Source organism: Aplidium turbinatum, chromosome 2 (assembly GCF_918807975.1).
Source record: "Aplidium turbinatum chromosome 2, kaAplTurb1.1, whole genome shotgun sequence".
Classification (NCBI taxonomy): Eukaryota; Metazoa; Chordata; class Ascidiacea; order Aplousobranchia; family Polyclinidae; genus Aplidium; species Aplidium turbinatum.
Genome location: NC_137473.1, coordinates 10577306 through 10604905, shown reverse-complemented (window position 1 = coordinate 10604905; position 27600 = coordinate 10577306). Strand labels below are relative to the sequence as shown.

The window sequence follows — 27600 nt, the reverse complement described above, 5'->3', positions numbered from 1 at the left end:
TGCCAAACTTTTCATCAATCTTTCCTCTACCCAATAAAAAAAAAAAAATTAAAGTTACGCATCATGGTTTTATTGGTGCGTAACGACAAGAGGTCAATTCTCACTCTTTCTTACTCCAGCGTAGTTCCCAAATAAAATAAGTTTTCATCTTTGATGTTTGTTTTGTATCTTTATCGTGCATTGCGGTAGCCTAATATGGGTAAAACTTTATTCTTGTCAGGAAAAGTATTATGAAGCATTTATTCACTATGTGAACACTGAGCAGTGCTGAAAAACTCCACTTTAAAGGGAAATTTTCTTCATTGATGGTTTTAGTTACTAGCAATAGTTAACATGGGTGGTGGGCATTTGAAAGGAACATTTAACCTAAACCTTTTCTGACAAATTCGCTTACTTTTGACAGCTAAAAATATCAGTGATAAGATCTCTTGCATTATGTCACAAACAGGGCCGTAGCCAGACCGCAGAGCAAGGGGGGGGCCAACTTTTCGTTAGGGGGGGCCGAAAAAGTTTGAATGATTTTGGCATTTTAACCTCTTAAACACCGGTATCCACAAAAATTGCAATATGTCAGTTTAGTGTTAAGACCAGCAGCGTAGCCAGGAATTTTGAAAGGAGAGGTTTTGACGACCGGCGGGCGAAGCCCGCCGGCGTGTTCGCCTAAGACGACACCCAGCGACGGGGGGTCTGGGGGGCCTCCCCCAGAAAATTTTGAAAAATTACTTTGAATTTGGTGCATTCTGAGAGCATTTTCAACAAAAATGTGGGTATGAATATTCCTGTAAAATGGTGCTGTCAGGTGGCATAGCAAAAGAATAAGATCATGTTTTTTTCAGCATTTTTCGGAAATAAATATAAGTCGCTATGTTTTCTTGTTGCTAATTCCTGGCTGAGATGTTTGAATGTTAGGTATTGGCACAACTCGCTCTTTTAATGCAGTTTTGTTTAAAATTAGGCAAATTTTTTTAGACTGAAAGCATCATGCTCAAGCATAAAGAGACTGAAAGCATCATTCTCAATATCGTGACGTCACACGCGTGCCAAAGGGTGGGGGGTTGTAACCCCCCCCCTTTGGCTACGCCACTGGTTAAGACCAGCACTGGTCTCTTATCACGGCAACCATATTACAATGACCAACATAACAAAGCAATTGTTAACTTGTTGTATAAATAGCGGTACTTGTTACGAGCAAAAACTTTAACTGGCTCGAAGAAGCTAGTGCCGAGGATTTTGATATATATGATTACATTCCGCCTATACAACCGTGAGTTAGTCTATTGCAATTGCAGTCGTGGATGTTTGGATGCAAGCCGTCTCACAACAAACAAGTCTAAATCGATAGATTTCGATACAGAATGTTCAAAGGCCATAAGCACTAAGTTTGCCTGTCTTGGTTGTAACATGCTCCGTCTAGTGGGAGCGTCAACCCTTCTTAACACTGAGAATCCACACTCACAAACGGCAGTGCTAGATTCAAATGTAGCAATATCTGCTGCAAGGTTGAACACTTCACAGATCAGAAAACTAGAAACAAAATTTATTTACACTGATTGGATTGAAGAAAAAAAATAAACACTGCTTAACTGCACAAATTTGGTTTATCACTGCACAGATTGGTTATCACTGACCCTTAGAATTAAGTATGGTAAGTAATGGGTATGAATTAAGTATGGTAAGTATTTAAGAATGGTAAGAATTAAGTATAGCCTAATTTGTACCGGTTTGTAGGCCTGCTGGAAATCCATTCCCTCTTTGTTAGGTTATCATTCTTTCCCAAAACATTTTTATTTTACACAGTTTCTGACAATTTTTTTACCAACCTAACACGTGTTGGCCTTGGTTGAATTGAACATGTTGAGGTTGCCAAAGGAGGAGTTAGGGGGGGGGCGAAATTGTTCAATCAAAATAGCTGTTAACTAAGCAAAACAATTGTAGTTAATTGGGCCAGTTGGAGCTGTGCAACAGGAAAATGGGCAAAATCATTATAATTGCAGCTGTTGCTCAAGAATGTTGGGATTTTGCCAGGGGGGGCGAGGCCCCCCCTGGCCCCCGGCTGGCTACGGGCCTGGTCACAAATGATCTGCAGGAAGCATCAATGACAAAGTGTCTAAGACCTTACAACACACGAAAAGAATACTTCTGTTTCAACATTTATAAAGCATATACAATTTATACATCGTTGTTAAGTTATCAGTTAAAAAACATGTTTAAACAAGCTATTGGCAATAGCTTGCATTAGTAAATTACCACAAACAAGGTAATGTGTGTTCTGAATACTGCCATCTTGTTTTTGCCAAAATTTCGTCAATCCATTGAGTGTGTACAAGAATAACCAGTAGGCCTACCGGTATACTAGCATCGTAGGCTACCTTCCATAAAGGGCACTTCCATAAAAGAAATTAACTCATCTACATTATGTCATGTATCAAATTGCATTAATTAAATGTTTGTCAGGTCTACTGCCACAAACATGACTGAGAATGAAAAAGAAAGTGAAACAACGTAGGCTATAGGGCTATGCAAAAAACATATGCTGCTGCCAAGCACACACACTTTTGAATTTCAGCACACCAATAAAACCAATTTTACTAGTTCAATGTTTTTCAAGAGCACTATAATGAAACTAAGCTGCAAATTGCAAAAAATTTGCAACTTTTCCAGAAAAATATGAAAAAAAAACAAAAAAAACAAAAAAAACGCGTGTTTTTTTGGCCCAAGTTTTTTTTGCATTTACAACTCTAGGCCCGGGCCCCTTGGCCCCCCCATAGATCCGCGCCTGGTTGGAGGTAGCTACCGGAACACAAAAAAAATCATAACAAAACTATTTGGAAAAACCTTTCGAAAGTTGCAATCAATGATTCGTTGTGTAGAGATTACGGGGTGGTTCGTTCTGGTTTGCAGCTGAAGTTTGCTGTGTGGCTTTCTGTCAAAAGTACCAACTCATCCAAAATGTCATTGTTGTAGCCTACAAATGGTTTAAATTTGTCCACATGCCTGCAACTGCACAACAGACATACGGTGAAATTTTCATGGAACTTCAAACTCATCGACGATATGTTTGAGTTTGTTGTTACATTTGTCAATTCCAACAACTATCGAGTCCCCTTTGCAACGTAGCCTACGGTAGAATACATTTCCTTCGAATGATTCAGCTAGTTAAGTGGAGTTATAGAAGCGTTCTGTCCTCAGGAAAAGAAAATCATTTTCTTTTAAATTTATAACTGCCACTGCAACTTTAGCTTGCGAATAGTAGCCTACTCTTCTCAGCTTTCTCTTACTTAGATTACATCTTCCTTTAATTTCATTAAATTCATCAGTGAATCTTGTTTAGGACCGTAATCCACATAATGCAAAGCATTCACAAATTTAAAACTGCTAGTTGTAGGCTACTTCAGCATTGACTCAGTTTCCGATCAAGCTCTTGTTGGTTCCAACTTGATGCATTTGAAACGTCTTTAGAGCTTCAATTTCAAAAGGGTAATGTAAAGCATTGGGTTTGACTGCACCACGCCTTGATTACCCTCTCGAAGTCAATTTTCTTTGCAAGATGATAGGACATTTTTCTTTATATTTTTGAGAATTTTTTCTCTGACTTGGCTTTAAAGATGCCACAAGCTTACAGATAATCAATTACTCCAAAAATGATAAGACATTTGAACAACGCTGTCTGTAGGCAACATTATGAATTCCAACTAGATTTAGCCTAAGCAACAACATCCATAATCAAAAAACTCAAATAAAGAAAAAAACTCACTACCTTCCAAAATCACATCATGAGAAGCATGACCATTGACCAACAAAAGGCTACTTGACCACACAAAAACAGAAGATCTTTTAACTATGACAAAATTACATCCAATTGCAGCAATAATAAAATCAAAAGTTTTAAAACTGTTCGGCCACACTAAAAGATCACAATTCGGAATCAGCAAAGTTTGCACAGAAAGAAAAAGAAAACGTGGCAGACAACCAAAACGATGGCAAGACAGCATCCAATCATGGACCGGACTCAACTTGGCGACACTGGGCGAGCTGGCTCAAAATCGCCACTCTAGGAAGCAAATAACTCATGTTGATGCGCAATCTGCTGCAGGCGGAGATGATGACTGATGATGATGATCATCCATAAACAAAAAATATACAGGATTTACTTTCTTTAATCGTGCTTGGACTGATACCTTTAACTTTCCCAGATAACTTATGTTGGATACAACATCCTATGCCTGGCCAACGCAAATTTTGAAGTTAAAGTTCAGTTGTCAAGCAAAACTAGTTCCCGCTTAGCTAAAACAGCATCAGTTTTCAAGTTGAAACTATCAATACAATCGAAACCGTTCAGTGATACAGAAATCATTTCAGCTTCAGATTTTACGTCTTGAAGCTGTTCAACATCGCCTACCTTAACACGAAAAGGATTTGTTCTTGATGAGAAGCATCGAGAGTGACATTTACAATGATTGAGAAATACTTATTGGAACTACGTACTTCATTTAAGAATTTGTTGATTATTTAGTTGGTACATTTTTACTTTAGTAGCCTACTAAAAATGGGCCCCCCTCAAAAGTGCAAAAACAAAAAAGCTACTCGTTTTTCCTTTACAATGTTTTGCTAGGGGGAAAACTGGCCCGACTTCCCCCCTTTCGGAGCCACTGGTCACAACGAAAAATAAGCTTATTATATGCCAAACATAGCAGAGGTCTACAAGAGAAGTAGAAGGTGGCCAGACTGAAAGTCGATTGTAGCCACCTTCTGAAACAGCGTTTTAAATTGGTGAGTAAATGCGTCATTGGACTAAATTTAAACTGAAATACTTAAAAACGAATAAACTTTGGAGCAGAATAGTTGGAACGCCAAGTTAATCTGATAAAAAAATACACAGTCCAAAATGTAGATACGCCTTAAACGCTTTGAAAACTGTAATTCTACGGTACCTGTCTTTATGTCCAGTGTTACAAACGCAGAAACGCTAACTGCATTCATAGCACTGAAGACAGTAGTGAGTAGGCCTATAGATTTCGATAGGTTTGCTAAACATAAGTTTAATGTTTAGATTTTGGGTTCTTCATTTTTTGATAGAATTTACTTTGTTTTTTTTCAGGATCCATTGGTGGTGCAGTACATTTTGTTTCTCTATGGCGTCACAAATGTTGTTAGGCCTATTTCAGGTAGTTTTTTAGTTTAGTTTTTAGAGAGACGTCTTAGTTGAGGCTGATGCGGCACCCCCTGGTCTTCTTCGTATGAACCTTTATCTTCTTCGCCTTCAAGGATCAAGGGGCTTTAATCACTTTTGAGCAGCGCCGGCGACTCATGTTTGAGCAGCCACTGAATTGATTCGTCATCCAGTTTCTCAGACCAAGCACACCATTTGAAGTAGAAGAACAGTCACGTCCAAGCGGTCTCTCCTGTAAGTAGCATATTAAAATGCGAAACGAAGATTGTCGACACCAGATTTCGACCTGGAACGTTCAAGAAACTGATATTTTACAACGCGGCTGTTCCACTGTCGACAACTAACGTTGTCACACCATCCTTGAATTAAATACAAAGGGCATCACATCCGCTGGCGGGAGCTCTTGTAATATTATTTTCTGCAGACAGTACAAAGGTTTTAATATCCAATACTTTTTTAAGTATTACCGATTTGTTGTTTAGCATGATTTTCAGAAGCTTCTGATGATCCCAATCAGGGTAAAACAGCCTGTTTAGGTTTTTAATAAACTGTAGCCAATTGTCTTTGATATAATTTACTCCATGCTTGGAGCACTCCGAGCATTTTTGTAGTAGCCTATTAACAGTAGGCCTATTTATTTATTTTTGCCTAAACTCTTACGAATTTCTGTAGCATTTCAATAATTTTCTTAAGAATGTCGGCTACGAAGTCAAACTACCAATCTTAACAATCACGACTGGTCAGTTGGCATCGGAAACGCAAGAATTTACTAAGACAATGTGAACAACTTCTCACAGCAGATTACACGAAAAAATATGATTCTGTGAGAGCTTCAGCTGTTATTGCTTTCTTGAAAATAGTTTTGCTTTTTAGGTGAATCTGTTCATCGCTGATTGAGAGGAAAAGATGATTTTTTTAAATTGAGATTTAGCCACATTTATTTGCTTTACGATCATCCAAGCGAATATCTGGTCTATGTTAGTTTTTGACGTAGCAATTAGATTAACCGAAAATTCACTGTAACCAATAACCGAAAATTAGCATAGATTAACCGAAAATTGGCCTGCTGTACCAATTGAAGCTTTTCCAAATTTGTATCTACTGTATTCGTAGAATGTCGACTAAAACGAAAAAGTGAGTTTTAAAGAGCACCACATGAGCCATGTTATTTATTGGAAAGTGTTTCAAAAGCGTCAAACAGGGTTTAAAAACGAGAACATTTTCTAGAGACAGCTAACACACCGAACTTAACCCAATTTGAAAGTGCCAAAAGCGAAAATAATGTAAAGTAAGTCAGCTGCGTACTCCTTAAAAGCAAATGAAAGTGCGTAATTAGAACAATAAGTGCAGACAGAGCCTCTATAAAATAACCTATCTAAGTCTCATTAATACATTGATGAAATTTTATCAAATGATTGACCCAAAATTTATTGCCGTCGTCTTGCCACAGTTCATTATATCAATCGTTTTCTCTTGACCATCTTTTCAATTGATCGAAAGCAGCTTACAGATATCAAACTGAAGCAAGAAAACTAAATACGAATTGCAGCTTGTCCCAAATTACCTTTTTTATTTGGCTTCTGGGAATTTTAAATCAGCACTGGAGTGCAATGATTACAATTTGGGGTGTCAGAGCTTATCTTCAGTTAATCTTTTTGCCTTTTTTGTTCTTGCGAAGTTTCTCAGACACCTCTTGCGAAACAAAAGTTGGTTCAGCCTTCACTTTGCTGAGTTTGTTGCGTTCTGCACTTTGAGCTTGAAGCAATATACTGGAAATGCTGATTTAGGGATCAGTTTACTGAGGATTGACAGAAATAAACCTTCCAGACAAATCAGGTCTTTGATATATAGATTCAACATCTACAACCGGTAACTTTGAATCGATGTATGAAAGGCCAACGAAACTTGCTGATTGGGAATGAGTTTAGATAAGTGAAGAACTGTAGCCTGACGTGGTGAGATTTGAGAATCATGCAACAGAAGCTCTAAACAAGAACGTCTAGAGTTTTCAAGCTAGAGGAAGGTTGTGAGATTTCCTCTAGTAAGCTTAGCCGATTTTTTGGTTGCAAGTTGCCCAGAGAAGCAAGTGTTTTGCGCGGTGCAAAACAAGAAGGAAAGTGCAGTCTGAAATACAAATTTGAGCTTTCAATTTTAAATCAACTCAACCAAACTGGAGACAGACGACCCAGAAAACAAGAAGGAGACGCCGTCTCTAAAAAGAAAACGAATGCATTCCGAAGAGGAATACCAAACGGAATACAACCCAGACGAAAATGGCAACAATACTACTACAGTCATATTGAAATTGAACCAGCCGGGAGAGCAAAAAAAAACATTAAAAATGTACTCGCCGATACTGATCGACCGATGTCTGCAATATCTAATAGGCGAATACAAATCCTGCTCAGCAAGACAAGATGGAGGACTTCAGATAAATGCAAACCCAAGCCAGATAGAGGTTATCCTCAAAACCAAGACACTGACAGATGGAAACACCATCAACATTCCGATCACCGCCTACGCCAAAAGACCACCTGGAGCAAGTGGAGTAATATATAATGTTCCTCTCGGCATGGAGGATGGAGATATTCTTGCGGCGCTGAAGGATGCGAACATAAGGTCGGTTAAAAGGTTTAATAAAAGAAATTCTGACTCGTCTGAACTAATTGCATCTACCACTGTATTATTAATCTTCAATAGCAAATCACTACCAGACTCAATAAAAATAGGTTACCAACGTTTTAGAGTCTCGCAATACATTCCAAAACCCTTAAGATGTTACAACTGCAATCGATTTGGACACATAGCAAAATTGTGCAGATCTAAAACCAAATGTCTCCGATGCGGTGAACAACACAGGCATGATGAATGCCCAAGTATAGCAGTAAAATGCTCAAATTGTGGTGGAAATCACGTCGCTATTTCTAAAAACTGCCCCAAGTACTTGAAAGAAAAAGCCATTCAGAAAATGAAAACTACTAAGAACCTAACATACGCTGAAGCCTGCAAGCAGCAAAGAACTGTAAATACAGAAATGCCAAGTTATGATCTGGACTTCCCTCCTCTTGTAGCAAGCACAACTCAAACAAACCAATTGAATAAAAATCTATCCTCTAACCAAACTAATGACGGTATAAATATAACTCCAGTCACAATGGAAAAACCCGGACCCTCTAAACCAACCAATGTAGGAGACGAGGGCGGCCACTTTATAAATAACCCAATCTTATTTCTTGCCTTTTTAGCAGAAGTGATTACCAAGACAACGTACGCTCAAAGCCAAAATAAAGAAATTGACATTTTTCAAATTATCGCCGATGCAGCAGGTTCTAGAATGGGATTTCTAACAAACTCGGACATGTTAAAATCACTAATAATTTAATGTTTCTCAAAGTGTGGCAGTGGAACTGTCGGTCAATTTATAGGAAAATCCCGGAATTGAATCAACTAATAGCAAGCTCACAAACCCCACCGGATATCATTTGCTTACAAGAAACACACCTAACTCCTAAATACTCCCCTAATATTATTGGATATCATCTCTACAGAAAAGACAGACCTGCTTACTTGGGAAAAGGAGGTGGTGTCGGAATCTGCATTAAAAGAAATATCTCCTTTACAGAGCTACCCATCCCGGATGCAGACCCACGGCTGGAAATTATTGCAATTAAAATCGAACACCTAACTGTATGCAGTATATATAACCCACCCACCAACGCATTTGCAGGTGACCAAATAAACTGTATTTTCAATAACCATAATAAATTATTAATTTGCGGTGATTTCAATGCCCACCATGTCATGTGGGGGTGCAACAACAATAATAATAGAGGGTATGCTCTACTTGAACAAATTGAAAATCATGATGCAGTAATCCTCAACACCACTGTTCCCACCCACATGTCTTTAAATAAGCCGGAAATCCGATGGAACACTCTAGACCTCACTATTGTTTCTACTTCCCTTGGGCACAAATGCATCACCGATGTCACCAATGAATTTTTGGGTAGTGACCACTGCATAGTCGCTACTACAGTCAATGTTTCTTCCCCAGATAATGCAGAGTTTGTACCATCATGGGCATTTCAAAGAGCTGATTGGGCAAAGTATTCCAAATTATGCCATGAAAATCTAAATTCTTCTGTTGTCTCAAATGATATAAATACATTTAACCAAAACCTCTCCGAAACTATCCAACTCTGCGCGTCTATAGCAATTCCTAAAACCAAACCATTCAAATTAAATGGCGTTCCATGGTGGAATGACGATTGTAAACGAGCAGTAAGGAACAAAAAAATAGCACTACAACGTCTTCATCGTACCAGACACCCAACAGACATCCAAGCCTTTAAACGCCTACGAGCAATTGCCAGAAAAACCATCATCCAAGCAAAAAAAGAAAGCTGGAACAGTTTCTGCTGTTCCCTCGATAGTAAAACAAAGCTTGACAAAGTGTGGAAAATTATTAAAAAATTTTCAGGCATAAAGGAAACCAAAAGAATTCCCACTCTTGCCACTAAAGCAGAAAATGATACCAACAAAGCCAACATCCTTGCAGATCAATTTCTCTCAGTTAGCAGCTCAACCAACTATTCAAAAACATTCCGTGAAAATTCCAGTCTTTCAATTTCGAACAATCTACAATCAAAACTGGCAACCCATTTCTACAATAAATCTTACAATTCACCCCTGCAAATGAACGAGTTGAAGACAGTCCTAAAAGGTAATAAAAACACTGCCGCAGGAGTGGACGGCATTTATTATCAAATGTTATGTCATCTACCCCCTTGCAGTTTGAATATCCTCCTCGACTTCTTTAACTACGTCTGGTCAACAGGTACACTGCCACTCAAATGGAAACATTCAATCATCATCCCAATTCATAAGCCAAACAAACCAACGGGTATACCCTCCTCCTACAGACCAATTTCTTTAACCAGCACCCTTTGCAAAACTATGGAGAAAATAGTAACTAATCGCCTCAGATGGTATCTAGAACAAAACAATCTACTTCATCTTCAACAGTCTGGATTCAGAAAAAGACGTCGAACGACAGATCATATTATCAGACTCCACGACACCATCCAAAAATCCTTATCTTGCGGTGAATCAGTACAAACAGTATTTCTAGACCTTGAGAAAGCTTATGATATGGTCTATCACGACGCAGTCCTCCTAAAACTATATGACTTAGGGATTAAAGGAGCCATGCTATCTTGGATCAAATCTTTCCTGTCAAATCGTACCTTTCAAGTCAAGGTTGTCAAAGCTTTATCTACCACAAGAAAACTAGAAAACGGAATTCCTCAAGGCAGCGTTATTAGTCCATTACTATTCAACGTAGCGATCAACGATTTACCAAACTTAATTACCTCTTCTACAGCACTTTTTGCAGATGACTTCTGTTTTTGGAAAACAGGTGAAGACATCTCAACTCTGTCTAATATAATCAAATCTGACTTTTCAAAAACCAAAGACTGGTGTGATAAATGGGGCTTCAAGATCTCCGCAAACAAATCAGCGGTTGTGCTGTTTACAAACAAACGTAAATATGATCCGTGTACACTCGAAATAAAAAAATCGTTAATCCCCATCAAAAAAGACTACAAATACCTTGGAATCACTTTTCAGTCAAATGGAAAGTATAGCATCCATGCTAAACATGTTGCAGAAAAATCCAAATCAAGACTAAATGTTCTTCGTGTACTGAAGGGCACAAACTGGGGAGCAGGAAAATCAGCAATGCTTGGCATCTACAGAGCCATAATACGATCGGTTATTGAATATGGTATGGAAGCATATTTTGCCACAAACAAAACCACACTCCAACCAATTCTGACATTACAAAATGAAGCTCTAAGAATATGCTCCAGAGCAATGAAAAGTACCCCAATTTCAAACCTACAACACTACTGCAATGAATTACCCTTGTCACTTAGATACGAGCAACTTTGTCTAAACTACAAAGCCCACATTCTGACATTTTTACGCCACCCAGCACATGACATCCTCGAGGAAAGTTTGCCAAGAAATTTGATCAACACAAGTAACTACCAACCATTCCATTCCCTCACCGAGACAATAGACACGAATATTACCGTAAACCTCATCCAAGAACCATCTATCCCACCCTGGGAAGTCTATATACCCACAACTGACTACACCCTTGTAACTGAAACCTCCCAGCTTGACCATCCAAATGCCATCTCTGGAATAGTCGCTGAGCACCTCACAAAAAATTACTCAGAATTTCTCAACATATATACAGACGGATCCAAGACCAACACGAAAACCGGATCTTCCTTTTTTGTAAACCGCCATGGAATAAAACGCTGTTTCACAATTAATAGATCCGCATCTGTGTTCAGTGCCGAACTGTTTGCAATAAAGGCTGCACTTATATGGATAAAAGAGACCAAACAAAGTAAGTCGGTCATCATTAGCGACTGCTTAAGTGCACTACGGACGATTTCAAATCCAACTTGGACAAAACACAGCTTAATCAATGACATACTTCTGCTTCACTCCAGCATTATATCAAATACAACAAAAGTAAAGTTTTTATGGGTTCCTAGTCATGTAGGCATTCCTGGAAACGAAACTGCTGATTTCTTAGCAAAACTTGCTTCAGGAGCCATACCAGCAATACCAACATCAGCCATTACCCCCATCTCCGCAAACACAAAACTCAGCCTAAGCGAAGTCAAAAACCTCACCAAAGATCTAGCTCTGCAAAAATGGAATAATCATTATATAAACAGTACCACAGGCCAACTCTACAAATCTATATATCCTGACACCAAAAGTGCAGGAACAAACAAAGTGCCTGACCATCCAACCGTTTTTAGACTCATCACCGGTCACTGCCGTTTAAACCAACACCTCTTCAAGATCGGATGCCACACTTCTGGACTATGCGACGCATGTATGACCCCTGAGACTGTGAATCATTTTCTATTTCATTGCAGTAAATATGCAACTCAAAGGAAGTGTCTTGAACAAAATCTGAGCAAGCATGGAATAAACATATCGGTGAAAAATTTTGCTGAAAATCGTCCGACTACTACACATCTGCTGGCTTTTATAAACTCCTGCAATAAGCTCATTTGAATTATTGTTTTAATCACTGTAATCATCCACGTTATACTGTAGTGCACCCGTGTCGTGTCTGCTCCCAGCCAGAGATCGATCGCTTTTTACATTGATTCAGCGTCTTCGGACATTGAGTCGGTGTGGAAGGCGATTGATTTGCTGGCTGGGCTTTCCTTATTTTGTTTCAGTTTGTAACACCAAGCGTGCAATTCCAAAGAAGTACCTGACTTTCGTGGGCCTAACCTCCTACAAGAATTTCTTTTCCACTAATGATGTGTTTAAACTACTGTATCGTATTATGTTGTGTTGTGTCGTATTGCACCCTTCACTATGCCCTGTTGTGTTCTAACTGTGCTAAATAGCTATTATAATAATGACTGTCGCTAAAAGACCATAGATGTTGTAAAGCGACATAAAACAAACCATAACAATCAAAAAGCTCTAAACAAAAACAGAAGAAGTGCGGGTTTCAAATGTAGAGGTTTTGCAAGTTTAGACTGAGCTTTATCATTAATGGAACTGGTTATTGTATCAATCAACCCCAGAGTCAGCTTTACGGTAGAATTTGTAGAATATCATATTTACAATTTTCTTAATATTTTGACTAGAACTTTAAGCTATGCTTGCACCACTCTGCTGTGCTGTATAATAATTTACTTTGTCTAATTTCATTTAACAACTAGGTTACTCTAAATTGTTTATGCTAAATTGCATCCCACGCAAGCCTTCTATTTGTTCGTTGGATGACAAATGAGTGCATTTGTTTGCACAGCAGCAGTCGTCTGTAATCAGAGCAGTGGGACAATCTGATAGTGATATGGCTGCTTAAAACATTTTGTTTTGATTCCTAGCCTAATTCTTTGTTTTGGTCGGTCATATTGTTGAATCCACGAAAAACCATATCCATTTATTCGGACTAGAGAGTGTTTAGCAGAGACATGTTTCAAAATTTAGAAGTGGCCGACTTTGTTTCGACATAAAATTCTTTGCATGGGTTTCGTTTTAAATTTGGCACCTTTTTCACAAGCGTGATGACGAGGAATTGATTGCTGATCATATTATCAACGATCGTGCCATTTTTCGTACAGAACATGAAGCAAAAGTAGGTTTACGTGTCTTGCATGTTGAGCCCAAGGACACGCTGCTCTCAAGTTGTCTTTCATTGTAATCTTTCAAAGCATCGCCATTCTTGAGTGATAACGCTTAAACGAAAAAGGAAAGGTTCGAATTAAACTGATTCTGAATAATTTCGTTTTATTTCCAACAGCCCTACTACTGAGGCTCATGTTTACCACGCTAATTTGTGCCACCTGGTTTTGCCTACTCAGTTTCTTTTTATTCCAGGTCAAGCGACAATAATTTTTAAGCGGTATGCTCTCATTGAATGGTGAATCCACTAAAAAGTAAGCAGAGAAATTACCTTTGTTTTTTTCATAGACCTTGTGTAATAGACATGCCTTTACGTGCGGAGGTTTGTTGCAATAAAAACTCTTCAATGTCAACATCACCTCGAAAGAAACGGCTAAGTTTTAAGAAGAGGACTCCTTCAATAAAAGAAAAAAAAGTGGATTCTTTAGACCTGTACAACAGTATTAACATATACGGTGATGAAGAGACAAAGTCGAACGAGCGAATGATAAGAACTGCTACTAGTGATGACAACGACGATGTGTTTGCGACGACTGATGCCACCGGTGAGGTTTTATTGGTAAATGCATTGTATGCTTTAACTTGCAGTCATATTTTAAGGTTGAGATACGCCAATAAGAACTCCTGTATTTTTTTTTTGTCCCTCCGATAACTCGGCTGGTCAACCGTCGACTTTGTGCCCAAAAAAACGCAAGAACAAGAATCGCTGGTTCGGCGCTTGAGCATGCCATGTTACGGAAACTGCTAGATCAAACTTTCAAAGAATCGTTCGCAGCCCGAGAATAACGACTTCCACAATCAAATGTTCAAAACGTTTTATATTCTTTATGAACCACTGTTGTGTCTTTAGCTGTTTTCAGTACATAGTTAACAGATGAAATATTTTATGGATAAAAGTTTCGTTTGAAGCTCAACCTTGGCAGCTTTGGTCTCATCCTTGCAAAATCTGTTAAGTTATTGATATAGATATGTTCAGACGTTGAATCAATGTAAGAAATCAAGATTTTGTGGTTGGATCATGTTGTGTAACACAAAACTACAATTTCCTTGAAGTGAAGATCACAACGCGAAATAAGTGAACGATTAAATTTAAAACATTGTTTTATATGAATTTGCTGTTTAATGTTAATTACGAAGCATCCAACATAGTACTGCATAGTCTTTTCTCAACATTTTTTTAAAAAAAATTCAGAAACTACCTTTCCATAAGATTGCTTGCGTAATGCGTTACACCAGCTCATATTTCACGGTTGTAATGTTTATTTTTAGAACTGACTGTCTCTAATTCTTGTAGCTGTTCGAGCTTTTATTTGCAAAGATGACACGACGAGACGTAACACGACCAATTGATTGTTGACGTTATTTAGCAGTTCATCATATAGCTTATTGAAGCGTTGCCAAATCTTTTTGATTGGTTTCGGCATATTCTCCAGTAACGTGTGACCGCACTGGTGAAAGGATTGGTGAAACAAATGGCTGTTTCTAGCTGATATTTCCTGAGGGCATAGTAAAGATGCTGTAGTTAGTAGCCAATATGGCTTGATCACAACAGACATAGTCTGCAAGGGAACTTTCTATTCGCATTTTTGGCTGCTGTGATGGGATTTAACAATAGAAGTTTAACTAGTTATGATGTAGCCTACCTACCATATACAGTGTTGTTTATCAGTTTAACCATAGGCCTAGCTTCTGTTATAAGAAATCTTTGGGTGCTTATACTTGAACACAATAAAATAACTTTATACTTTTGCAGCGTCATTGAGGTTGTTGCCATGGGAATCAGTGTCTGAGCAAGCTAACAAAAACAAGTCTGTAGGAAAATCAAGAAGCAACAGTGTCAAAAAGTTACGCAGAATATCGTCTGTGAAAGAATATTCTTCGCCTCATTCGACTCTTCTTAATCACCCTTTGTAAGTGGATGTCTTGTATTTCGTAGCCTACTTTGTGCAAGCAGCCTGCTTCCACTTGCACCATGAAAATTTCATTTAGCTTACACAGATGCAGATTTCATTATAAAGTGATGTGCAGTGGTCTTCAGAAGCAATAGCCTACCCGCCATATTTAAAATGAAGACAGAGCTAATCTGATTTTTGTGAGGTTAAAACGCACAAGTTACAAATTGCTTTTTTACGTACCGGTACTTGCATAAAACATCTATTGCAACGCACAATGAATTTTATTCCCAAAAAAACGGGTGTTTTTATACAGTTGGCTTATTTCAAAGAATAAGATTTTTCCTACGTTGCTTATTTTAAACTTTGTTTTAATTTTCTATTTTTAGCGCCGCTCTTGTTAGTCGGCTTAACCACTTTCTGTTGAGAATGATTGAGTAGCAGACAACAAGAGTTGAAGTGTGTCGTCCCAAGTGAATCGTCAACAATTCTTAATATGCTAATTTGATGTTTTAATTACATGCAGACATTCTGCGTCACTATCCCTTTTTTCTGGTCATTCGCTTCAAAATTCAATTGCCAACCCTCCAGGCTCACATTCAACTATATCCCGCACTCTATCTGCACCAACAACACGTAGCACAGAAAGAAAGCTAGCACAAAGGTAAGAAGATTTCATGTTCATTACTTTGATAAACTCGTGACAGTGTTGTATGAAGAAAGTAGGCCGTGCTAGCTTTAGGTTTTAGTTACCTCGGCAAGTTGTTTTGAACAGTATGCAGCCGGTTTAGTGAAATAAGGACGGTTTATATCAAATAAATAACTTTCGCACCGAAAGCGTGTGGCAAACCCACAGCAAGAGAATCAGCTGCCCACTTACATACGCAAATCTTTGTTTTGCTTTGTAATGTGTAGCCTTTACTTGAGATTTCACATTTTTGTTGGGATAGTATTTATCAAGATTAGCAACATTTATATGTTGCAACTGTAATTGACATCTTTGACTGTGTGCTTGAGAAAATCACCAATATTAATTATATCGAGAGCTAGTTGCGTTGACAGGGAGGTCCAATGGGTACTTTTGGATCCGGCCCGGAATATTTTTAGGGATCTTTACCTTTTCAAGGGGCCTGAAAACTTAAAGAAACTAGCGCATATTTTTTTAATATAGTACATTTTTCATAGAAATGTCTTAATTTGGGGCATGAGAATCTCATTGGTTCCGGCCAAAATTATCCTCAAAGGCCTTGTCAAGAGCTATGATATAGTAAAGCTTTCATAAATTGATAAAGTGTGAAACAAACCTTGCATTTTCTTGCAGAGAATGAAGCAATTGGTTACTTGCTATGAAAAGGCAGTTATAGAGAAAGTTTTGGAATTAAAAAGTAGCCTACCATCAAAAAATTCACACTGGGTTATTTCAAAACAGCAATGTTTGAGCATTAAACAAGAACAATATGACACTTTATGAAAACGTTGTTTTTAGTTGGAGAAAACGTTACGACATCTTTGGCCGCAATCCCACAAACTCATCCTGCTCATTTATGTCTTCCACTGTCTCATCCCGCTCTGGTGCAAAAGATGTCAAAGTGCCATCGCCAGATCGTTTCTTTTCAATGTATCACGCGGTGTACAAAGGCGTCAGGTTGGTAACTTAGAACTCTTTGTAGAGATTTCATCTTATTTGCGTTACACATATGTTTTGCAACGTAGACTTAATGCAAAAATTCTCAGCAATTTTTTATTTCCAGTTTAATTTGACCATCGATTGATTAGGATTAAGACGCTTGAACAATGTTGCTAATGTGATTTTTGCAGCTTTGCTTTTTGTCCGCTTAGCTTGATTATGTGATGTTTTGTAGTGCAACGATTTTATGTTTTTATCTCTAATATGAAGATTTCAATTCTTTCAACATGTTTTTGTAGTGAGTTGATCTCAGTGAACACAGCAGAACTAAATGTTTTACAAGTCCGAAAAAAAGAAGCCAGTGTGCTGAATGCGGTAAGTAGCCTATAGATTTTATCACTAGCTTCGAGGTTGGCTCCAAAAATTGTCAATGCCTGAAGACCAAACCTAAATTGATTGATTGAAGAAATGTTTATCCTCGGACAGTGAAAACTTTGAGAGCTTAATCCTGGCAGTTTTGCATACTTGTAGAGTCTTTGAACCACTGACGCAAGCCCGGTCAATGAGATTGACAAAGTGTAGTTTCCGATTGTTGAAGTGTTGTTGTCTGTGAGCTATTCCATCTATTTGGTGCTGCTGAACGGAGAGCTGTCTTTGATATGCGTTGCTCAAGCGCACACCCCGAGAGTCGCTGTTTTAACTTATCAATCAAAGCTAATGCACTATTGTACTGAGCAGATGATTCTCTGTCACGTTGCAAGCGTTCATTTATATACATATAGTTGTTATATAACCTGCAAGTATTAAATGTTTACAAATTTGTCTGTTACAAAAAGTTGTTTTCTCTTTCAGGCACAAGCGTACGATTCAGACAAGGTATGTGCGGTCTGTTAATTTCAAGATAAATTTTCATTGATTAAAGTAAACCAGTAATCGTTCATTTGTGAATTAATATTCTGCAACTGAATTGATATTCTGCAACAAGCGGCACATCTCGTACATGTGTTCTTCGCTTATTTTACTTTCAAACTTAGATTTTAAAATTACAATTTAAGTTTTCTTTTTGTCAACCTAGATAGTGGTTTGCATAGGGCTATTGCTTTGGCTGATCAAATCATTAAAACATATTTCCTTTTCGATTGATCATGCTTGATCAGCTGTGACCTCGCTTATGAACTCCTTCAATTTTGTACTAAAAACAAAAAAGAACCAAATAAAGTAGAGGGAGTTTATATCAGAAGTCACATCTGATCAAGCATGATCAATCGAAAAGGAAATATGTTTTAATGATTTGATCAGCCAAAGTATGGCTTCCCAACGAAAGCAGCAAGACCCATTACACTTAATTTTAATACCCTCTGTCTTTTAGCCTGAAAATGATCCACTTCAGTGTGATTTTCTTCTACCTGTCTGGCCTTATACAATCAGATCATTGCTGAGCTTATAAGTGACCTTCAATTTCAACAATGGAATTCAAATCAACTAAACTAAGTTGTGTTGTTTAATCAATTAGTAATGGATCAATGCAACCAATTCACTTTCAGCTTATCAAGCATTTGGAAAGAGTCATAAAAAAGCTTCAGTTTCATCAAACACAACTCGACGAGGTGTTTGAAGCATACACACTGCAGCAACGCTACATAGAAGGTACAAGCTTCTTTTCCATTTTAAACCAGTTTTGACGCATGTAGTTGTAAGCTCCCGTTTTGTTATAGCCATCTAGTCATACCGTTTACAAGGGGTCCACAAGTACTCTTTGACCCGGGCTGGAAATGATTTTAGGAGTCCGAACCCTTTCCAGAGGGCTCAGATACGACTAGATATAACACTCCACTAACTGCATATAACAGCCCGTTTCGATATTATTATCTAGCAGTAGCTGAGCAATGTTTATTCGATGAAATTATGGTGTATATAACTTTACAACAAGCACGTTGCTTCAATATTTGCTGTCATCTGTTCAGTGTTAATGCAGCCGAAAAAAGAAACAAGCGTTTCTGATCTGGTTTGGGAACTTAGGAATAAGTGAAATACAACGCATCACAAAAATACGCCTTGTTCAAAAAGTTTCTTCTTGCAGGAGCCAAGAAATTGAAGTCAGCGCTGAGTTCATCCAGAGTGAGTCGTCGAGCGGCAATGCTCTTCATCAAGGCTGATATCGCTCGGTGTACTGAGGTGTGCATGATGGTGGTTAACCTGATACTTACATTCTACTAATACTAAACTACTCTTTTTTCTAAAATAGTAGATTAACTTTAGAACTTGCATGTTGCTCGTAAAAGCCACCGGGTACCTGGTATGCAACAAAGCATTTCATAGAATAGCATTGTTGCTGCATAGCTAACGTAAAGCTGGATGAAAGAAAGAATTATTGGAATTTACCAATTTAGCACCCCGCATAACAACGATCTAGCTCAGTGGTTCCCAAAGTGGGCGCCAGCGCCCCCCTGGGGGCGTTTGCGACCATGAAGGGGGCGCTGGCTATAAAGTGGGCGATTGGGGGGCGCTGAAGGTAAATCGGGCAGTTACAAGAAGAGGATTGCAAAGCATTGTTTGTCATGTTTCGCTTCAAAGTAATACAAAAGAAGACGGTGACTATAAGAGCTCTGTGGCAGATATTGTGGCATTTATGCTGGCAACGTCGCTTCGGAGCGCCTTACAAGTTAGTTGAGGTCGTAACGCATGACAATTTGAAGCACTGCGATGGCCGATGACGCAAATCCGATCTTACAATCCGAGAGTATTTTGATCTAGCGTTCGTCTTAATCTATCTTTGAACACTGTCATCAAAGCAGTGAATAAAATTAAAGCGCAAGCTCTAAATACACGCTTATTCAAACGATTGTGCAATGAGAATGATGAAGCTTTTGAGCGCTTAGGCTACTAGTCCACAGCAAAGTACGATGACTTTCCCAGAGAAATGGCGTTGCAGGAGTTTATTCACAGTTTGAAACTATCGTGGAATTTCTTCAGAGTCGTGACACTGGCCTCGCGAATGACGTCCTGGTTGTGAGAAATGATATCGCCTACTTGTCAGACATATTTTAATGAATTGAAATTATACCTTTAGGGTAACGAAATAAGCTCGTTTTGTATCAACGAAATTTAGCTAGACGAGAATTTTTCCAATTCTCAAGCTTGCAACAACTTGATACCAGTGACAAAGGCATACCTGATGTTGATTTAGAGACGTACAACAATCATCTTCAAGAAGTACACAAAGACATGGGAGTTCGATTCCAAGACGTAGTCCAGTTAGAAATCCCTGACAGGGTAATCGACCCATTTTGTGATATTTCCGAACATAAAATTCTTGAGGAGGAACTGATAACATTGCAAAGCGATTTTGCACTCAAACCGAAGTTCAGTATCTCATATCAATCGTTCTAGCTACAGAACCAAATCAAATAGAAATACCCTCACGTGTGGAATCGGGTCAAAGTTTTTATCATTGCCTTTCACAGCTCTTACTTGGTGGAGCGTGTTTTCAGTGCCGTGACAACGTCTTGACATAGTTAGACGATGAGACTTAAGATTGCACCTATCCAAACTTGAACCCGATATCAAGAGGCTGATGGCATTGCACCAATCTCATTAGAGTTGGACTTTAAGTTGTGAAGAATGTAAAATAACTTTGGTTTTACTTTTTTTTGTCGAAGGGGGCGTTTGATACTCTGTTCGTTGTCCTTGGGGGCGCTATTAAAAAAAAGTTTGGGAAACACTGATCTAGCTAAACGTCTTTTTTGTGTTGTACTTAGTCAGGAGACCTGTCAAATGAAATATAATTAGAGTCGGTTCCAGACAGCAAATCGATGTAAAAAACGGTTGATTTGGCGTCTGGATTTCTTGTCTGATCACGGACTCCAGCTTGGCACTACTGTCTTAGATATTTTCTACTGATGATCCGATTGGCAACGCAAAGCCCAAAATGAATTTGTTTGAAAATCAGTTACAATTACACGTTTCAAAATAATTTAGGGCGTGCAAAGACTTGATCTTTTTAACTCTGAATAATGCTTTTTTAATCTTGCTTCAATTTTGTTTCAGTTAGTAAACTGTTGAACGTCGCTTTTTGCTATAGCAACAAAATTCTTATGTGAACCCAAGTTACTTATAATATTATTTTTTTGTTATTTGTTTTAACATTAATGGTAAAAAAAAGGAAAATGCCCGTCTTTGCATGGGAACGTTCCAATTTGTTTATTTTTTCAAGTTATTGCTATCAAATACCGAGTACGTTATGTACTCTTCTAAAAACGTCAGTTTTATTCGATGCAATGCACAGGATGTTACTGGCTAATGAAAGATGCTCATTTCACAACTTTTCAACGCTGCCAGACGTTGTGAAAGAACATCATTGCAACCTGGGTTTGCGCGGGGCTAAACTGTAATCCCAGGTAATAAAACATTTATATCCATTTGACGCATTAAAATATCTTCCTGTAATGTTCCCTTTTTTCTGCTCAAGTTTCATAATTTTAAGTAGGAAAGCAAATTAATAGATAATACGATATTAGAATAACATGTTCTAATTTTTTTTTTGTAAACTTGATGAAAGTAAGGTTTTGCCTTGTCTACAAGTACTGTATGTGCAACACAATAAGCAGTATTTGTGACAAGCTTGAGTTAAAGGTGGAACTTGTACACGTATGTAGCTTGCAAGCTAACAAAATGAGAAGCAGACAACAACAAAACCATAATGCAAAGACAAACTAAATCAAAATTGAATTTTCTATTGCAGTCATTACGAAATGCTAACTTACTCCTTGAAGAAAGGTTCAACGTGTTTAGCCTATAATCCCGTATGACTACTATCTACTATTCCACATTACCATTGCTGGCCGCCATGCTAGGCAAGAATCAACTGCCATTGCTATGGTATTCAATCTCTTAGTCACAATATGCTTTGGATTAGGAACAAAGCAAAATATTGTTGTAAAAACAAATCTTAAGTTTATAGATACTCAAATGACAGATTGACAGGTTACAGCAAAAACGTGTTTTACCGTTTGGTCGCCATGTTCTTTGAATGCCGTGGATGTTAAACGACATACGTGAAACGAATGTGGGGTCAAAAAGGAAATCACATCCTGTTTTACCTCTGAATTTCCGTTGAAGCAGTCAAAATCATAGTTTGCCACAACATGGTCGCTCAATTTCTAGTCAAAAACGTTATCATTATGTAAAAACGTGTATCGCGTAAAAAAATCAGCTCGGCAACTTACTGTAGATTAACGTTGGTTCCTTCATTTAATTAAAAAATTAAACACATTTATCATATACCGTTGACAGTTCCAGCAGCTATTGATATAATGACGCCATGTTTTGTTTGAAAGGTTTATCTCATGGACATCTATGGTTTATCTACATAGATTTGCGATTTTTATCGAAAATATTACAACTCAAGTAAATGACTTCACTATTATTGAAGTAACCTTGCCTGCTTTAACCTTTGGGGGATCATCAGAAGGTTTTGCCTTGGCATTGAGCACTCTTTTGTGGTATTACTGCCATTATTGTAAAATGTTGCAACAATAGCTGGTATGGTTAAATTGTTTTGTAGTCTGAATGACCTTACCCATCCATTAAACGTTGCATTTTTACATTGTTGTAACGTTGCCAGAGTGGGTGTCTGGTTGAAATGTAAATCAGTATCATGTCAGCAATGGCGTTTTAGTTAAAATTAGTCATTTGCTGCAGATATTGCCAATTGCGTACTTTTCGGAAACAAGCCTGTGCATTCCATAGAAGCAGCTATATTTCTTCATTTGCTGAAAGACTTTGCAATAACAACTTCGCCTTTATCGTTGCCTAATCAGTAACAAATCAACGTTTTACATTGATCCAACGTTCGAAAACGATGAAATCAAACACAAATCATCATTTTTGAATTTTAAATCGATTTTAGTTGTTTTTCCTTGATGAGACATCTAAACTAGTGTAGTGAACGGTTCACTAGATGCGACAAAGGAGTCTGTTTGTACAGTTATGTTGTAATCAATTTGATGGCGAGCTTAATTTTTTCGCTGGCAACAAAAAAGGTTTGTAACAAGTTAATAAAATCGGCCAAGTTCGGAAACTTGAAAGGTTTTGTCGCCGTAAACACGACTTCTTTAGCATGTGGAAAAGCACAAGAGAATGAAAACATGAAATTAACCGGTGAAATTAACTATGAGCATTGTGAAAATCATTCAAAATAAGAACATTTCAACAACTGTAAAACTATATAAGATATACTGCAAAATATTTTACTGCAATTGTGAACCTAAAGTGAAATGCTGCTTTTCTGTCATCAAAAAAAAATTGACATTGATATTGATGAAACATTTATTTGCATATTATTTGAATTTGGCAAAAAATTTGAAGGACTTTTTGAGCACAGAATTCTTTGATATTATATTCATTTAAATTTTTCAAGTGTCTTTCCAAGACGTAAGAGTCACCTCCCAAACATGTCTTCTTCTATTCGTCGCAATTTACCAATGAATGATAAATAGGTGACTTGTCATATTTAGCTTCACACCCAGACAACGAATCAGCCTTTTTGTTACATTGACTCAATCAATCTACAGTAGAAACGGTTGATTTTCTATCTGGGAACTTTTCACTGTGTTCATCTTACAAACTTGTAGGCAAGATTAATAAAAGATTTTGAAAGCGAAAACTAAGTTTTGCAGCTTCAATTGAGCGTTAATCTTGTGATGGGCTTCTATCCATAAAAATAAAAATTAATAGCAAAACTCGGCTGCAACAGTCAAGTGTTTAATTAAAATGTGATTTATATTGCATCAACTGCTTTACGAAGTAATTTATTTAGAGGTGCTAAATTTTATACTTTGGTCAGTTAGTTGTAGCACTTTGGCACCAGCACCTGAATTTCAAATTACAATTAGCTGCCTATTGTCTTTATATCTTGAGCTTGCATGTACTTATAATTTTACCTTGAAGTCCACTTTGTGAGCTTGAAATTTGTAATAGCCAGTTATTGCACAGCAAAAGAACTAATTTTTAAATTGGTGCCGGACAATTGGAATGTACATCGGTACTTTACTTGTTACAGTGTCATTCGCATGAACATATTAAGCGTCTAGTCAGTTTTGAAAACTTTCTTTACTTGCTTGCATGGGTGGTAGCTTTGTATAACTTTCACGATAGGCATCGTTTTGTCTTGGCTTCATCTCAAAGCCATGGGGTTGTTTTTACCGATCAATATATTTCACTCCATTTCGTGATACGCCAGATTAAGACTTTCTGCTAAACTTTTTCCTATGTAATAATATGACGCTTCACTTGTTCAAATCAGTAAAATTCAAAGATTTGAATTTAATCACAACAATGTTTTCTTTGTTGAAAAGGAGCGATCTTCCTGGCGTCAGCACTACCAGACTACTCACTAGAGCATTGTGTTTCGCTAACCATACCGGTGTAGCCTCCACACTAGCCATCAAGACTTTTCCAAAAACATGTGTTTCTCGGCAGTCGAGTCGCTGAGTTCCTGCTACACTCGACTGCCGAGAAACACAATGTTTTCTTTGTTATTGTTTAAAACACATTGTATGCTGATACTCTTTACTAGCAGATTTTACTGGAGCGGTCTCTATTAACATTTTACATCTTCTGATTTTACAGACTTTGTGCACACTTGAACAAGAAGTTACCGGATTGTTAGGCCGGTTTCATTTTGAACTGAACGGTAAGCACATTTGACACGTTACTTAAGTGACAAGATTTCTGTGTATTTTTGTCAGTGAAAACTAAACGTACTTTACAAGGTCAGTAAATAAAAAGTTTAGTAATTAAAAAGTTAGCAACTCAATTCACTCAGTAGTTGGTAGTTTTCGATTTGCAGTTGTCGATATCATAATTATCAAAATTGCTTGATAATGATGAGTGGTCGAGATCTCTGACATCATCGGGTGATGCGACGATGCAGATGAACTCAGCCCCATTGGGGAAGCACCCAAGTTAATAAATTCAATTCTTGTTACACTTGGCTACCTGAGAAACATAAAATACTTTAATAGGAAATTATTTTGAGAGCATGTTTGTATTTTATTATTGTGTCATTAAATGCATAGATGTTTAGCTTCATCAGTCAATATTGCTGTCAACGGATTTGAAAGCTGGGTCTTTTTTTCCTTTAGGTCTATTAGGATTCGCACGTTTGCGAGCTGGAGATCAATACGAAGTGGTGGTACGGTATGGTTCGCAAAAATGGAGAATCAAGGGGGCAGTGAAATCGTCAGTGGACCAATCCTGGGATAACCAACGAAGAACAATGCAGCCATTGCTCACGGACTTTATCAACATCAAAGTAAATCGTTTGTTGATTTCAAAACACTTTTGTAGGTTTGATGCCAAGCAACGTAATAACATTCGTTTAAAAATCGACGGTGGGTAGCACAGTGAAACAATGGGTGTAGTGAAGGAAGAGTGTGAAGAATCTCATTTTGTGTAACTTCAACAAATGTAGGCTGGTATAAAGCGACCTTTTGTGTGGCTGTTTTTCTGAAACTGTGTTGGTGTATTTTATTGCACCAAGGGAAAGTACAATTGATTTTGCCAACTTTTCGCTCAAAGCGTGGGCGACATAGCCTACTTCTTAAAACATTTGGCCAATTTCATATCAAGCCATCATTTTAGTTACTTTCGCACTAGAAGAAGAATGTCATCGGCACTTTGTTCTTTATACTTTAATTAAAAATTGACCGAGATTTAAGATCATTCACATCTGAGTTTAATTAAAACTCTGCTCATGATGTCGTGTTGGGAAACGGAAGTTTAAAGCCATAAGAGATCGCATTATCAATGAATGTACTGTAATTGTAACAACAGCTAAGCTGCAAATCACATGCAGTTACTTCACAATATAGATACTAACAACCTGTTTTAGCCTGATGCATTGGGCTAAAACTCGTTAGTGTGTACATTGTGAAGTAAGCAAAGATCATGCTACTACAAGCGAAACTTAATTTATTGCACATTCAGTTAATTCTTCTAAACGAAAAGATTTTGCTCAGAATTGAAGTCAACTTGCTGTAATATCTCCCTCGTAAATGAAAATTTGCTTAAAAGCATGTTGAATCACTGTATTTTAATCTGTACTATAGTTACTAAAAGACACACCAGCGTTGACAGGGGTGGTCTAGAGTTTTTTGGACTCGGGCCCATAAAGATTCTAAGAGAGCGAAACTTTTACAAAGAGCTGGGACATTTGAATAAATCACTGTCTACTTTTATTATAGGGAGTTTGGTTTGTATACAATTCATTTTAAAGTTAACTTCAGCTTTTTAAGGCTAAAAGACATATTTCCTCCGATAAATTTACAAGCATATTTTGTTGAAAGTATTTTTGTCATAGTTTAAAAGGCCTCCTATTTTGTGGGCCGAAGGATTTCGTTGTCTTCAAAGCCAAAGCCCACTTAACTGTCATGAAACCACGTACAAATCTCCTATGTGTCGTAAAGTTAAATACGTTTTTGGAACCAACTGGCTTTTTATCGAAGACTTGAGAGTTTTAGGGCCATTACAAACCATTTTTCTATTTCATTGAACTTTTTTGCTTTACTTCTAGGTGATGGAGGTAAAAATGCTTGGCAAACATTCAACGATCGGAAGCATTTCTTGTGAAACGAAAGATCTATTCAAAGTCGACCCTCAGGTAGTCAATCAGTTGCTTATAGCGTCCGATATGTGTCTGAAGTCGGTTGCCCAAAAATTAGCCTAGATTTGGCTCTTTATAGTTAGAGAATACAATTGTGCACTTGTGCCATAAACACATAAACCTGGCCAACATGCTGTAAACTGAATTTAATATTCTGTGCTTAAAACTGGGCTTAACATATCATGTGAAATCAGCTTCTATGTGTGTTTGTCCCTTTCTGACCCAAATGGGAAAATGCAGTTGTTGTATTGATGGAGGAAATGCTTTGCATTGAACCTCATTGTTGTTTTGCACGAACTGTCCCCACATTACTGTATTATTATTTCAATAGAGGTAGTGACTACTTGTGTATAAGTTATGACTTTTTTTGCAAAAGCTTTAGCAACCCCAACCGGACAAAGTTACAATTTTTCTGATTCATAATTCGCACTTTGGCAACTTTGCGGTTTATATTCGAGCAACATATTTCCATTGCACGTATTTGAACCTGTTAGTTTGGAATCCCTACTGGTTTCTTTATGTAGGCTACCATTGCACTGATAAGGCGTACCGTAGGCTACAATGGCGGCGAAAAAAACAGGAATTTTGAATTAACGTACGTCACGCATAGCGTATTCTATTTAGCTTTTATTTTTTCAATGTCATTATGTGCAAATTTTTTTTCATGAATTCAATTTTTTCAACAGGATTTAATCGTAGATCTTAATGACACTGCCACGCTAAAGTTGAGTCTCAAAGTTCGATGGAGGTAAGAGGACACAGGAATAACATCCCAGTGACCTAAATTTGTTCTTGCTTTTCAAAGATTGTTTTTGGTGTATGAACAAAAACGAATCTTTAGACATATTTTACAATGACATCAATTAATTTTGAGTGCACGTTAATGTTACATAGCATATCGAAGAAGATGAAACGCTATACGTTCTTAATTCTTGCGATTTTTAGGTTTTACGTATTTCATCTTCTCTGGGGTTTATTTCTACTTTAAGTAAGGATTGCAACTATT

At 37.6% G+C, this 27600-nt stretch overlaps 2 protein-coding genes across 4 annotated transcripts in view; both read left to right on the top strand.

Moving 5' to 3' along the window:
* The first annotated feature begins 5218 nt into the window (after window positions 1-5218).
* Window positions 5219-27600, top strand: part of LOC145765125 (rho family-interacting cell polarization regulator 2-like) — a 31985-nt gene continuing 9603 nt past the window's right edge. For 2 of the 3 annotated variants that reach the window (XM_082576879.1, XM_082576877.1), the window contains exons 1-14: window positions 5219-5404; window positions 6398-6458; window positions 13700-13956; window positions 15165-15321; window positions 15830-15967; window positions 16790-16948; window positions 17230-17305; window positions 17783-17806; window positions 18475-18577; window positions 19011-19105; window positions 24560-24623; window positions 25075-25244; window positions 26505-26591; window positions 27281-27342. In XM_082576879.1, coding sequence (XP_082433005.1) covers window positions 13716-13956; window positions 15165-15321; window positions 15830-15967; window positions 16790-16948; window positions 17230-17305; window positions 17783-17806; window positions 18475-18577; window positions 19011-19105; window positions 24560-24623; window positions 25075-25244; window positions 26505-26591; window positions 27281-27342 — 1376 coding nt within the window. In that variant the 5' untranslated portion in view covers window positions 5219-5404; window positions 6398-6458; window positions 13700-13715. The remainder of the gene's footprint in view (window positions 5405-6397; window positions 6459-13699; window positions 13957-15164; window positions 15322-15829; window positions 15968-16789; window positions 16949-17229; window positions 17306-17782; window positions 17807-18474; window positions 18578-19010; window positions 19106-24559; window positions 24624-25074; window positions 25245-26504; window positions 26592-27280; window positions 27343-27600) is intronic. The other variant, XM_082576878.1, reaches the window with a different exon arrangement.
* LOC145788317 (uncharacterized) lies at window positions 7398-8552 on the top strand. The gene has a single exon (XM_082600096.1). It carries the CDS (start codon window positions 7398-7400, stop codon window positions 8550-8552), a length of 1155 nt encoding a protein of 384 aa, XP_082456222.1.